The sequence below is a fragment of the Hemiscyllium ocellatum genome, chromosome 37 (assembly GCF_020745735.1).
Source record: "Hemiscyllium ocellatum isolate sHemOce1 chromosome 37, sHemOce1.pat.X.cur, whole genome shotgun sequence".
Lineage (NCBI taxonomy): Eukaryota > Metazoa > Chordata > Chondrichthyes > Orectolobiformes > Hemiscylliidae > Hemiscyllium > Hemiscyllium ocellatum.
The window spans coordinates 40,438,026-40,450,366 of NC_083437.1; the positions used below are offsets into that span (position 1 = coordinate 40,438,026).

The following is a 12,341-nucleotide window of genomic DNA, read 5'->3' on the forward strand; positions in this document are numbered from 1 at the left end:
GCCCATTATTTGTTGTAGATTGTAGGCAAAGCACCAGATGAATTTCAAAATATTCAAGTATAGCTTCACCACCTTTTGGTAAAGATTTATATACATGCTTTCAAAATGACGTAAAGCTAGATGCAGTGATAATAGCAGTAGACTTGGCAGTAAAGGTGTCCCAAATACATAAATCATTAAAATGTTATTGATCAATAAATATAAAAATCAAAAACTACATGTTAGATTTCATATCTGCAGGACTGGAGTGTAATTCAAAGATAGTTAAAGTCGAGTGACAGCTGAGCCAAGTCTTGGTTAGATAGTGCCTGGATTACTGAGCAGTTCTGGACACCACATCCTAGGATATGTTGGCCTTGGAGGGCCTACAGACCTAAGGAATTAATTGAATGATGCCCATACTACAAGGGTCAGGTTACAGGGAGAGATCAGAGAATCAACTGCAGGAACTTAGGGGTGATTAGGAGCTGATCTCATTGAAGCTTTTAAGGTGTTAAGAGCTGATTAGGTAAATAGATATTTCAACTGATTGTGGAATCTAGGATGGTGGGCCATGACCTTTAAAAATTAGTGACTTTCAGATCTTTAATGAAAATATTTAACATCCCAACGGTTGTAAATGTTTGGAGCTCTTGCTAATGGCAGCTGATGCTGGAGCAGTCGTTAATTAAAAAGAGATTGCTGTTTTGACCATAAGTTATAGGTGCAGAGTTGGGCCATTCACCTGCGCACCACCATTTGATCCTGGCTGCCTTCTCCCCATAACACTTGCTCTCCTGATTGATCAAGAACCTGCCTTTCTTGCTCTTGAATATATGCCATGACATGACCTCCACAGCCTTCTGCAGCAATGAGTTCAACAGATTCACCACCCTCTGGCTAAAGAAATTCCACCTCGTCAATTCTAAAGGGTCGTCCCTTCACTCTGACTTGTCCTCATATCTTAGTCTCTCCTAGTTGAAATATCTATTCTATCCAAACTTCTTAGTATTGATTTCAGGCAGAGTCCTCAACTGCTTCATGTATGACAAGCCCTTTATGTCCACGATCATTCTTTTAAATATCCTGTGGACCCCCTTCAATACCAGTGCATCCTTCCCAAGACCCAAAATTGCTCTTGGTACTCCAAATGCTGTCTGAGCAGTGCATCTCTAGTCTTGTATTCTCAGAATGAATGCTAACATTGCATTTGCCTTCCTGACTGCCAATGGAGTCTGCATGTTAACCTTGAATCTTAAATTAGGGTTCCTAAATCCCTTTGTGCTTCAGATTTTCGAAGTCTTTCCTCATTTACTAATTGTCTATGCCTCTATTCTTCCTACTAAAGTGCATAACATCACACTTTTTTTCCCTCATTGTATTCTACCTGCCATGTCTTTGCCGACTCCCCTGGCCTGTCGTCCTTTTGCAGCGTCCTGCTGCCTCAACATTACCTGTCCTTCCACCTCTCTTTATCTCATCTGCAAACTGAGCAAAAAAACCTTTTAGTTCCTTTGGCCAGATCATTAACATACAAAGTGAATAGTTGTGGTCCCAGCGTTGATTCCTGCAGAATTCTACTTGTCACCATCTGCCGTCCTGAAAAAGACAATTATTTATCTCCAGGCTGTCTTTTACCAGTCAGCCAATCCTCAATGGCAGTACCTTGCTCCTAACACGGTAGGCTCCTCTTATTTAACAGCCTTCTGTGCAACATCTTGTCAAAGGCCTTCTGGAAATCCAAATAGATCACATTCACTGGCTGTCCTTTGAGGAGGGAATGGACAAGTTAAACAAGGAATTCAAATATTTGTCAGGCATGACCTTCCCTGGAAGCCCTGACTCAGCGCTATTTTACTATGACTTCCAAGTACTCCAGTCTTCTCCTTAATAATCAACACTATAAAATCTTACCACCAACTGAGGTCAAACTAACTGGCGTATAATTTCCTATCTTCAGTCTCATTGTTACATTGGCTATTTTCCAGTCCTCTAACCCTTCCTGATGTCAGTGATTTCTAAAAGATCGTCACTGCCTCTGCAATCTTGAGTTATCACCTTCAGAACTATGGGAAGTCATTCACCCAGTCTGGGTGATTTATCTACTTTCAGCTTCCCCAGCATCTTTTCCTGTAATGATGGTCACTACATTCACCTGTACCAGTAACTCTTTTGAAGATATACTGGTGTCTTCCACTGTGAAGACGACAAAGTGTTCCGTTCCTCTGTTTTTGTTCCCTATTACTACTACAGCCTCACTTTCCAGTGGTGTACTGTCCCCTCTTGCCTCTCTCCTTTTATATATATTTTTTTAAAAACTCTTGCAATCTTATATTACTAACTAGCTAACCCTCATATTTCATCTTCTCCCTGCTTATTAGTTTTGTAGTTATCCTTCGTTTATTAAGACTGCTAATCCTCTAGCTTACCACTAATCTTCACCACATTGTCTGCTGTTCCTGATTCTCTTGTCAGCTCTGATTGCATCGGCATCCTCTTAATGTCTCTTCTTGAGATGAATTTCTGTTGTGCCTCCCAAATTATCCCCAGAAACTCCTGCCATTGCTCTTCCGAACTGATTTTCCCAGTCCACCTGCATGTTGAAACCCCTTCTCTCCCCCCCCCCCCCCCCCCCCCCCCCCCCCCCCCCCCCCCCCCCCCAAAAAAAACCCCGTTCTGTGATTATATTAGTGCATTCCTTATACATTTTCAGCGGACTGATTTATTTTCTTCCGCATAGTGACTATTGCTAGGATATCTTTGCATAACTCCCATCAGTGTCTTTTCTTCCTTTGCAGTTCCTGAACTCTACTCTCTCAAATTCCATACCTTCTGATTACTCTTTGCTTTCAATTTTAAGTTCACTGGTTTGATTCCGGCCTCAGACAACTGTCTGTGTAGGTTTCCTCCGGGTGCTCTGGTTTCCTGCCACAGTCCAAAGATGTGCAGGTCAGGTGAATTGGCCATTCTAAATTGCCCATAGTGTTAGGTACATTAGTCAGAGGGAAATAGGTCTGGGTGGATTACTCTTCGGAGGGTCGGTGTGGACATATTGGGCCAAAGGGCGTGTTTCCACACTGTAGGGAATCTAATTATCTTATAATTAACCCCCACCCCTTTGACCATTTTCCCATCCTTTTGGTAGGACGTGTATCCTTGGATATTTAGTTCTCAACTGTGATTCCTTTGCAGCCACATCTGTCATACCACAACATTGTACCTGCCAATTTCAAGCTCTGTTACAAGAGGGGTTAAGGTATATGGGGCAACGGTAGTGCATGGTCACAGAACAGGACTGAGATCAGGTGGTTTACTACTTTAAGCTGCAATATTCTTATGGTTGCTGTGTGGCAATGATTTTTTTTTTCCCTCCTTTTCCTGAAAGATTTCTGTTTTAACAGTCATCCACCAGAGGAATATAACTCTGGTAATGCTCAGATTGGATATTGTTATACATCTGTCCATATCTCTCCTGCATTTATGTCCTGCAATAAATCTTGGTCCACAGATTCAGCATAAACAGATGCAGATATCAGTCAGGTCTGCTGCAGTCCATATTATGAATCATCTTTGACAGCAGCTTCTTTTTTTTTTGCATTTAAATCTGCATGTACTAGGTCTGACATACTGCACAATAATTGAATGCTATTATCCTTACTGTTACAATTATAAAGCCTAGGCCCAAATTTTAAGGTAATCTGTAGAGTGCTATTTAACCATGGAGTAGCTTGTCAAACAGTGTCAAGAAATTAATTTTAAAGTTTGTGAATCTTGTAGCATTGTAAGCCACAAGACATTGTCTTCCTCCTAACCTTTGCAAGTGCACCAAAATGCTGAACATCCATTGCGGCTGAGGGCCACATTGTTGAGCTTCTTTCAAACCACTAGTTAGCTGCATCATGGGAAGAGAGAAGCAGTGACACATGAGGAATAGCATACTTTGATGTTAAACCAAATGACTAAATATTGTCAGCAGATTCTTCATTACCATTGTTTTATTTCGTTTTTACTCTGCACGGCTCTTACTGATCTGCTAAGCAGCTTTCTATATTGCAACACAATTCTGATGAAAGATCCTCAACCTGAAGCCCTGAGTTTTCTTGGCCACAAATGCTGTCAAACCTGTTGAGTATTTCCAACATTTTCAGCTTTTGTTTCAATTTCACATGTTAGTTAGACCTGTGCTCTGGGTACGTAGGTTGCATAGAAACATTAAACCTATCCTACATTCCTGCTAATTCTGAAATCACTTCATTTGGAAAGCCAACTCAGATTTTTGGTGTTAGCAGCATTTCTGAACAGTTGATGTATCAGGTCCAATTGAAACTAATTAGCTGAATCCAAAATTGCTGTGGGAATTTTAAAATTGATCTATATTGATATTTTCATGGAGTTAATTCAATGGCATTGGAACTTAAGTGGAATTTTTGCTTATAGTCCAAGAATCTATGGTATCTGAGGAGATAATGCACAATTTGGATACGTGTGAAGTCTCTGTTCTTGGAGATGAGCTGAATGCAGAACAGGAAAGCTTTGAAGTTGATCCGTCTCAGCTCCAGCAAAGGGGAATGGAGATGAGCAACTCATCTACTGGTTTGATCATCACAGGTGAGTTTTAAAATATTGGAGGCTGAAGGCAATTTAAATATGTCATACACATGTCGAGAAACATTTGATACTGTTGTCTTGCATGTGAATTATTGAATTGAGGTTTATGTCCAGTGAGTTCGCATGTGGCTCCTGAGGTGGTTAGATTATTTATGCATTAGGTTTCTGCATTTCTGTAGTTATTGACCTACAAATATGTTACCTTTTCAGTTTTCTAAAGTATTTTCTACATTGTTTTGTTTAACTATCCTTCAGAAATTGAGATAGGGATTCTCAAAAATTGGAAGTTGCTCTTTAGGGAGCCTGATTTTAAAGGACACATTCGAAATGGGAAAAATATTACTGTCCGACTAACAAGCCACCCCCACCTTGCACAGTAACGCTGCATACCTCTGAAATGGGAGTGTACCCAAAACTGTTTTTAAACAGAAGTTTGCATATTGTATCTTTGTGGTTACGAGACTACCAATTTCAAATATCTTTGCTGGAACTGTATACCTGATGCTGAATGAGAACAGTACCAAGTTTGTTTGCAATGTTCTACTCCTCCTGTTGTCCCGTCTCTCTGTGAAAGAAGAATTTGGGAGAGACTACCTGTGGAGCTATAGCTGGAGTGTGGGAGAAATGTTCAATGGGAGGGAAAATTGAATGGGAGGAATATCATTCTTAATAATTACCTCGAACTAAAAGTCATATAACCGCTTAAAATGTAAAGTTTACAATGCCTTCAGGCACTGAATGTGATTTGTGTTTTTTGGACATTTTAAGGAAGCAAAAGCCCTGCATTTGATATTACATTTTTTGAATGTTTGTCCATCACTTTTGAATACTTGAACTCCTTTGGGTCCAGATTTTCTCTGGTGTCTCCTCCATTGCTAAGAAAGAGACATGGCCATAATTGTCAGCAAGCTGTTTGCCACAAGGTTGATCACTTGCAGCAAAGAGCACTGGCCAGCAATCCCATCAAGGTTGTCTTTCTCCCCTTCCCTAACCCACTGATGCTGAACTTTGTTATTGTTACTATTCCTCAGTGGCAAGTGTAAATAACAAATCTGGCATCATGTCTGGAACCTTGTTAATATTTTCGCCTCGCTTAATGAAAATCCTCGGCGCTGTCCATTTAAATTTCTGCTTGTAGTCAGTTGGGAATGAAAATCCTAATCCATGATATCTTGTTTTATGTGCTTGTATTGTTTTGGTTTGTATAGGTGTGAATACAATGGCAAATTATGAAGAGATGCTGCATTCGATCCGTTACCGAAACTGGAACAGCGAGTCACTGTTTGAAAGGAAGTTTAAAATTGTTTGCTCAGAGTTGAATGGACGTTATGCCAGTAATGAATTCAAAGTTGAGGTAGGTGAAATCTCCGTAAGGTGAATAAGGCTTGCTAGCTTTTGTTGCTTAAGATTGGACAAAATTATTGATGATCTGACAATGAGATCTCAACTTGAAAGCCTAGGTATTATATTTGACAGTACAAAGAAAAATTAATCACTTTCACTAGCATATTGATTTCAGAACTCCCAATTGAACCTTATCCGAGGATGCTTTGGAATTGGTCGTATGCAGATTGTAAATTTCATATTGATACAGCAAAATTTGATTTAACTGGCAAAATATGAACTGGTACTCTCCATAAACCAGCAAAAATTATATATATCAAATACTGCAGTTTATACTCCTGTATTATTCTGTCCCATTATAGTTTTTAAGTACACTTACATTGAGGTAAATAAATTGTTCAATCAAATGATCTCACAACACATCAATAGTTGATTCAATTTTGAGTCAGTTTCTACTCATACCACAGTCTACTGAAATGACAGTAGTCATTTGAGGGTTGAAGTGAGAGTTAAGGGTATGCTACTGGAAAAGCACAGCTGGTCAGGCAGCATCCGAGGAGCAGGAGAATCGACGTTTCGGGCATAAGCCCTTCATCAGGAATGAGGGCTTGTTCCTCCTGAAGAGCTTATGCCCGAAACTTCGATTTTCCTACTCCTCGGATGCTGCCTGACCTGCTGTGCTTTTCCAGCACCACAATCCCAACTCTAATCTCCAACATCTTACAGTCCTCACTTTCACCTAAATGCAAGTAGAAGGGCTGTCTGACCGTAAATTAAAGGCAAAGTTTCATTATTTGTGATCTATGCTTTAAAAATGTGATGTGTACAGCCAATGTTTTTTTTCTTCTTTAGTGTGTTTTCACGTTGATTATGTGGACCTCTTGATTATCTGGCATATTTGATCAACCAGCATGCTCCTGGTGACATAGATGATGGTTAATAAAATGTTTGCTGTATGTCAATTGTAGCATAAAGGGGGTTGGTTTGATTTATATTTTGTGCAGTTTTAACTTCACCTGCTGTGTAATGAGTATCTTAGGTATCTGTTTAACAGGGGCATGTATGTTGTTTTCAGGTAAACGTAATTCACACTGCTAATCCGGTGGAGTACCCCAACCATGTATTGGCACAGCCGGAGTTTGTACGTCCAGTTCAGCATTCTTCTGTCGACTTGTCTGGCCACAATCTGGCAAACCCTCATTCATCCTCAGGTATATGGAGATGTTCAATAATGGAAGCAGCTGTTATGTAGAAAGTGGATTTTGCAGTCCCTGCCTTTTCACTTATCTTTGTAAAAGTTTTTTTTACAATAAGTTTCAGTTGATAACATTCCTGATAAAACTCTTGTTCAAACAAATGTACTGCCCTGGGTGAAATGTTTGTTTGCTAGTTAATTTATTGTATGAAAATACATAGGCTGCCTAAAGAGAGAAATGGAGAGGTCACTGAGTTATTAAATCATTATTGGAATGCTTCAGCACCATGCATGAGTTCACTAAATCTGCAGCAGACATCAAATTTATTTTCTAAGGCTGTCCAAGAGTTTCAAATCTATTTCAATGTTTGCAGGAAGAAAATGTTTTTTTTAGTTTGCCCCCAGATCAAGGTATCGTATTTATTAGAATTCAGCAGTTCTTGTGTTTAAGGCTTTTTGAATCTAGATTGTAAGTTCATTGTCAGATCAAGCAGTTAGCTGATCAAAAGTCAGCAATGGATGCCATACTTATGGGCTTGTGTTCTTTTCAAAACTGAAATGCTACTTCAGAGCATGACCTATTCCAGTATCTATCGATGTGTTGTGAAGATTTTGTGAAACACTAAATGATCTTTCAAAGTACAAGCAAAACTAATATGGAAATTTTATTTCCTTGTATAAAGCCAAGTGCAGTTTTATCCTGTCATTTGGTCAGGTTGTGGTGAAGGGTTTGATTTTGCGATTCTCAGCTTCACTGTATGCAGTTTCTTCAGGAAGAACGTTCCTACAAGTACTTGTGATCAATGTTACAGCAAACTAAGTTTAGCTTATAAATACTCTAAGGGATTATGCCCTTTTTATTCCATCGCACCTTTTATTTTAGTTAAACAGATTTCAGGTGCTAGGTTAAGACTCAGTATTCCCTTCCTCTTTCTATTTGATAAGGCATTTGATTAATTTTTTTATGTTTGCCACTCTTTTCAAATATTTTTTATGCAGACATGATTCATGTGCTGTGTATTGTCTTGGCTGCAAAAAACATATTTTAATTGCTTATAGAATATTTCAAGTGTGCGCTCATTATTTTTCCAGTTGTTCTTCCTCCCCAGTCACCACCCCCACATTGTAGACTGTATCTTGGATAAGATGACATAAGGCAACAAGCTATATCAGCTTTGTTATAATGTCACCTGGTATAGTTCAAATGGTGTAATTCCTGATGAAGGGCTTGTGCTCGAAACGTCGAATTCCCTATTCCTGAGATGCTGCCTAACCTGCTGTGCTTTAACCAGCAACACATTTTCAGCATAGTTCAAATGGTGACCAGACATCAGTGGATTTTATTGCATGGATGTCCTGACGGTTCTAGTTAGTGGTTTTCTAAAGACCTGAGTCAAATTACTTAACACTAAAGGGACTTGGGGGTCTTAAAGTCAAACTTATGAAAAATGCCAAATAGCTACATTATGAAATTTGGTTAATCTGATCATAAAACATAGCCAATATAGTTCCCTGTAAATGTGCAGCTGGAGAATGAAAAGTTCCCAACAGCCTCAGTCCACTGTAAAAGATTGTTTTAGTAAATGTGTTCTTAAGAGCCATGTTCTCAGCTTTGCATTTGTCCTTTCAGTTATCAAAAAAACAACTTTTCTTTTTTTCTTTCAAGTTGTTCCTAGTGCAGCGACAGTTGTCATTGTGGTTTGCGTCAGCTTCCTAGTCTTCATGATAATCCTTGGCGTTTTCCGAATCCGAGCCGCACATCAGCGGACTATGCGAGATCAAGAGAATGGGAAAGAGAATGAGATGGATTGGGATGATTCAGCCTTGACAATTACAGTAAATCCTATGGAGGTAAGTGGCTACTTAATGCCAAACTTCGAAATTTCTAATTGTGCAGCCAAATATTTGTGGGTTTTATTTGCATTTTGAAGGGGCAGAGATTACTAAATTCTTTAATGTATTATGTTGCCTCGCTAGACCTATGAGGACCAACATAGTAGTGAGGAGGAAGAAGAGGAAGAGGAGGAAGAAAGTGAAGAAGGTGATGAGGAAGATGACATTACCAGTGCAGAATCTGAAAGTAGTGAGGAAGAAGAAGGTCAGCAGGAAGACCAGCAGAATGTTAACAGACAGCAGCAACTTGAATGGGATGACTCGACTCTTACCTATTGATTTCCCTGCTGTTGCTTTGTGCTTTTGGAGACTTTGTTGCTCACTCCATCTGACCTAAGGAACCATCTTGCACTTTTTTCTTGTCATCTGATGAGTGACTTTAGCTAGACAATACACACAATTTTCAGGACTGTCCCCTTTGCTCTAAGAGGCAGCTTTGCTATTTTCTGTTTCCATTGAAAAGAGAAATTGCATTGAGTAGCGTTTAAAGTTGCTTGGTTTTGGCCTGGTCATAAATTTTTTTCTCGTGCATGTGGAAAAAAATTGCAGAAAAGGTCGATTTACGTAGAGAAATAACAAGATTTTTAATATTTTGTAAATATATTGAAATTATGTAATTAATGTCTTTGTGGTAGTGAAAACAGGGATTGGCCAAATGAATTGGGAAAGCAGAAATTTAAAGAGACAGTTTTGATAAAGTCATCCTTACTGATGCCACATGGAGTTGTACTGCTGCAGTATACATTTCAATGTGTTAAAATGTTAAACTAAAGCGAGATTATTGGAGCAATTTTAACTGCTCAACCAGCACAAACCAATATTTAAGTTTTAAATGCACTGTGCTGTTTGGCATAGAACTCCTTGCTCATAAAATGTCTCCTACTTAAAAGTAAGGTAAAGATTAACCAGAATGGAGAATTAGCAACTGCTGAGTAAAAGTCAATTACATTGGGTGACTGGGTCATCAGAAAGCAGACTCTGTACAGACCGAGCAAATCTAATACTGTCTTTTTAAATTGAATGCTGTATGATGGGGAGAGATGGATTCAATAAACTTGAGGCTTTCTTTGAGAACCAACCCTGTTGGAACATGCACATTTCAAATAACTATCAATAGTTCCTGTACATTGAATTGTACTGTAGTTTTAAACTATTTGTTTACATTTAGTAAACTTTGGTTTCTCCTGGTAATATCGTAGTTGGAATTGTACAAAGAAATTGGCTCATTTGTGAATCATGTGTTTGGTTTTAAAACAGTTCTCTGCCTCTGTTTTTAAATGAATTTTTAATTAATATGAAAGTGTTTGCCAGAAAGGTGCTAAAATATGCAGCTTCGATGAGATGTACATAGCAGACCTGACTGAAGAAAGGAGGAGAAATTGAAAAGGATCTCTGAGAATCTTCAAAATTATTGGCAGGATTATAACAGATGAAAAATTTGAGAACTTTTGTGACTGAGGTAATGTATAGTGAATAAAAAGCATTAGATTAATTTGGCTTCTCAAGAAAACCAATGTAATGGACTAATGTGATTTTGGCCTTTTGTCATCCCTGAATTACTTAGTGTTGGAAAAAGTCTTGCACAACTTCAAAGTTTTAAGCATTGCAACGTTGCTACAGTTTTACATCCTGAAACCAGGAGTGTTGATTGTCGCTTCAAATAGGGATATCCAATGGTATTTCAGTACCTAAAAGAAAGAAGGGGAAGTGAAATTTGTAGGTTTGCGTTACTTAGGAGTTAACCTTGGAAACCGGAAGTTCAGATGTGGTTAAGCATTGCTTATGGTATCAAAACGACAAGAAGAGGCTGCCCTCTATCTGTTACAGTTCTTAGCTGCTTTGTGAATGCCAATATCAGTAATTGGTACTGATTTTTATCACCAAAATTCAGATATTATACTAGCTAAACTATTCCTCTCTGCAAATTAGCTTTCCACGAATGTTTTGGGTTTTCCAAGAGGTCTGGCTGGTGTAGTGGTGAAAAGGATAGTGACTAATATTTTGTAGAATTGTCCTGTTATTAGAGAGAGAGAGAGAGAGAGAGAGAACTGCTACTGGTGGATAATTGGAAGCATTGTATACAAAGCATTATATTCCAGAGTTGGCCCAAAGTATTTATGCTACTGGTGGAAAATATGTTTGGACACTACTGAATTAGTCACTTGTTTTAAAGATTGAAAATGAGATTTCTACTGAAGTCCATGTGGATGCAAGGTTCTTGTTTAAATGCAAGTTAAGAATGTAGAGCTTTTGTACAAAATGCAATTTTAGGATTTTTGTAAATCCTTTCCAGACGTATAGCATCTAATCGCTGTGGCCACAGTCATCCCTTGAAACCAGGTCTGTTTTTCTTGCTTCTCCCATTCTTTGGATTAGGATCTGTTCCTGGGGCAGAAACAGTAATATGAACTGGATTGAGATGAGCTGGTTGGGAGTGCCTTGATTTTTGCAAATAGCATAATTAATGATGTACATCTAGGAAGTGGAATAGTCAAAATGTTTTGTAACTTTAAATTGTAGATTGCCTAACAGTGGGGAAATATGGTTTTACTTGTTTTTTTGTCAAGTTTAAACAAGTGATAGTTTTTTTTTTCAAAGTTGGAAAAGTATAAATCTTATGTTTAAAGTATTTGTCTGACATAGATGTTTTGTGTTCATGTTGTGTATGAGACTTGAAGTCTATCCATATATTGTCATCGTAGATAATGTATTAGACTTAAAGGCTATCATGTTAAAAGCTAACCAAGGTGTAATCATGTTATTACTTGTATGTAGCCAATATGGGTATTACCTACAGAGCTGTATGATAGACAAGTTTGAACAGTCTTTGAGCTACAATAAATTTCCAGCTGTAAACACTACAATATTGTCCAGCATGTTTTAATGAGTTCTGTTGTATGTGATTTCTTGAGGTGATCACAGTTGCTGCCCGTTGCACTGCAGTGTCAAAATAAAAGAACCTTTAAAACCAGTGTTTGTTTGTTTTAATATGTAAAACTGCTCAAACTTACCTCATTGTTTCCCACATGCAAAACAATGAGTATTGTATTTTTAATGGGTTTCAATCCAAACATCTACTAAAAATCCACTTGAAATAAAAATACATGGAATAGTAGTTTGAACATTCTGGTAGCGTTGCATTGTTGATCATTAATTGTCTGTACAAACCGGCCTGCATAAGTAAATGTAGAAGTACAATTCAGGAGGTGGTGCACACCTCGGCTGTGTTGAGAAATTTGGTGATAATGTTGGCATTCACTTGCGTGAACATTTCTCAACCAGAATTTTCTTGTGAATGTTTGTTGGAACCTTTTTCTGTCGT

General features: G+C 38.4%; 1 protein-coding gene across 4 annotated transcripts in view; it reads left to right on the forward strand.

Moving 5' to 3' along the window:
* Positions 1-11,990, forward strand: part of clstn1 (calsyntenin 1) — a 91,067-nt gene extending 79,077 nt beyond the window's left edge. For all 4 annotated transcript variants that reach the window (XM_060852340.1, XM_060852342.1, XM_060852341.1 and 1 more), the window contains 5 exons: positions 4,417-4,587; positions 5,796-5,941; positions 7,007-7,142; positions 8,793-8,977; positions 9,104-11,990. In XM_060852340.1, coding sequence (XP_060708323.1) covers positions 4,417-4,587; positions 5,796-5,941; positions 7,007-7,142; positions 8,793-8,977; positions 9,104-9,298 — 833 coding nt within the window. In that variant the 3' untranslated portion in view covers positions 9,299-11,990. The remainder of the gene's footprint in view (positions 1-4,416; positions 4,588-5,795; positions 5,942-7,006; positions 7,143-8,792; positions 8,978-9,103) is intronic.
* The last annotated feature ends 351 nt before the right edge of the window (positions 11,991-12,341 follow it).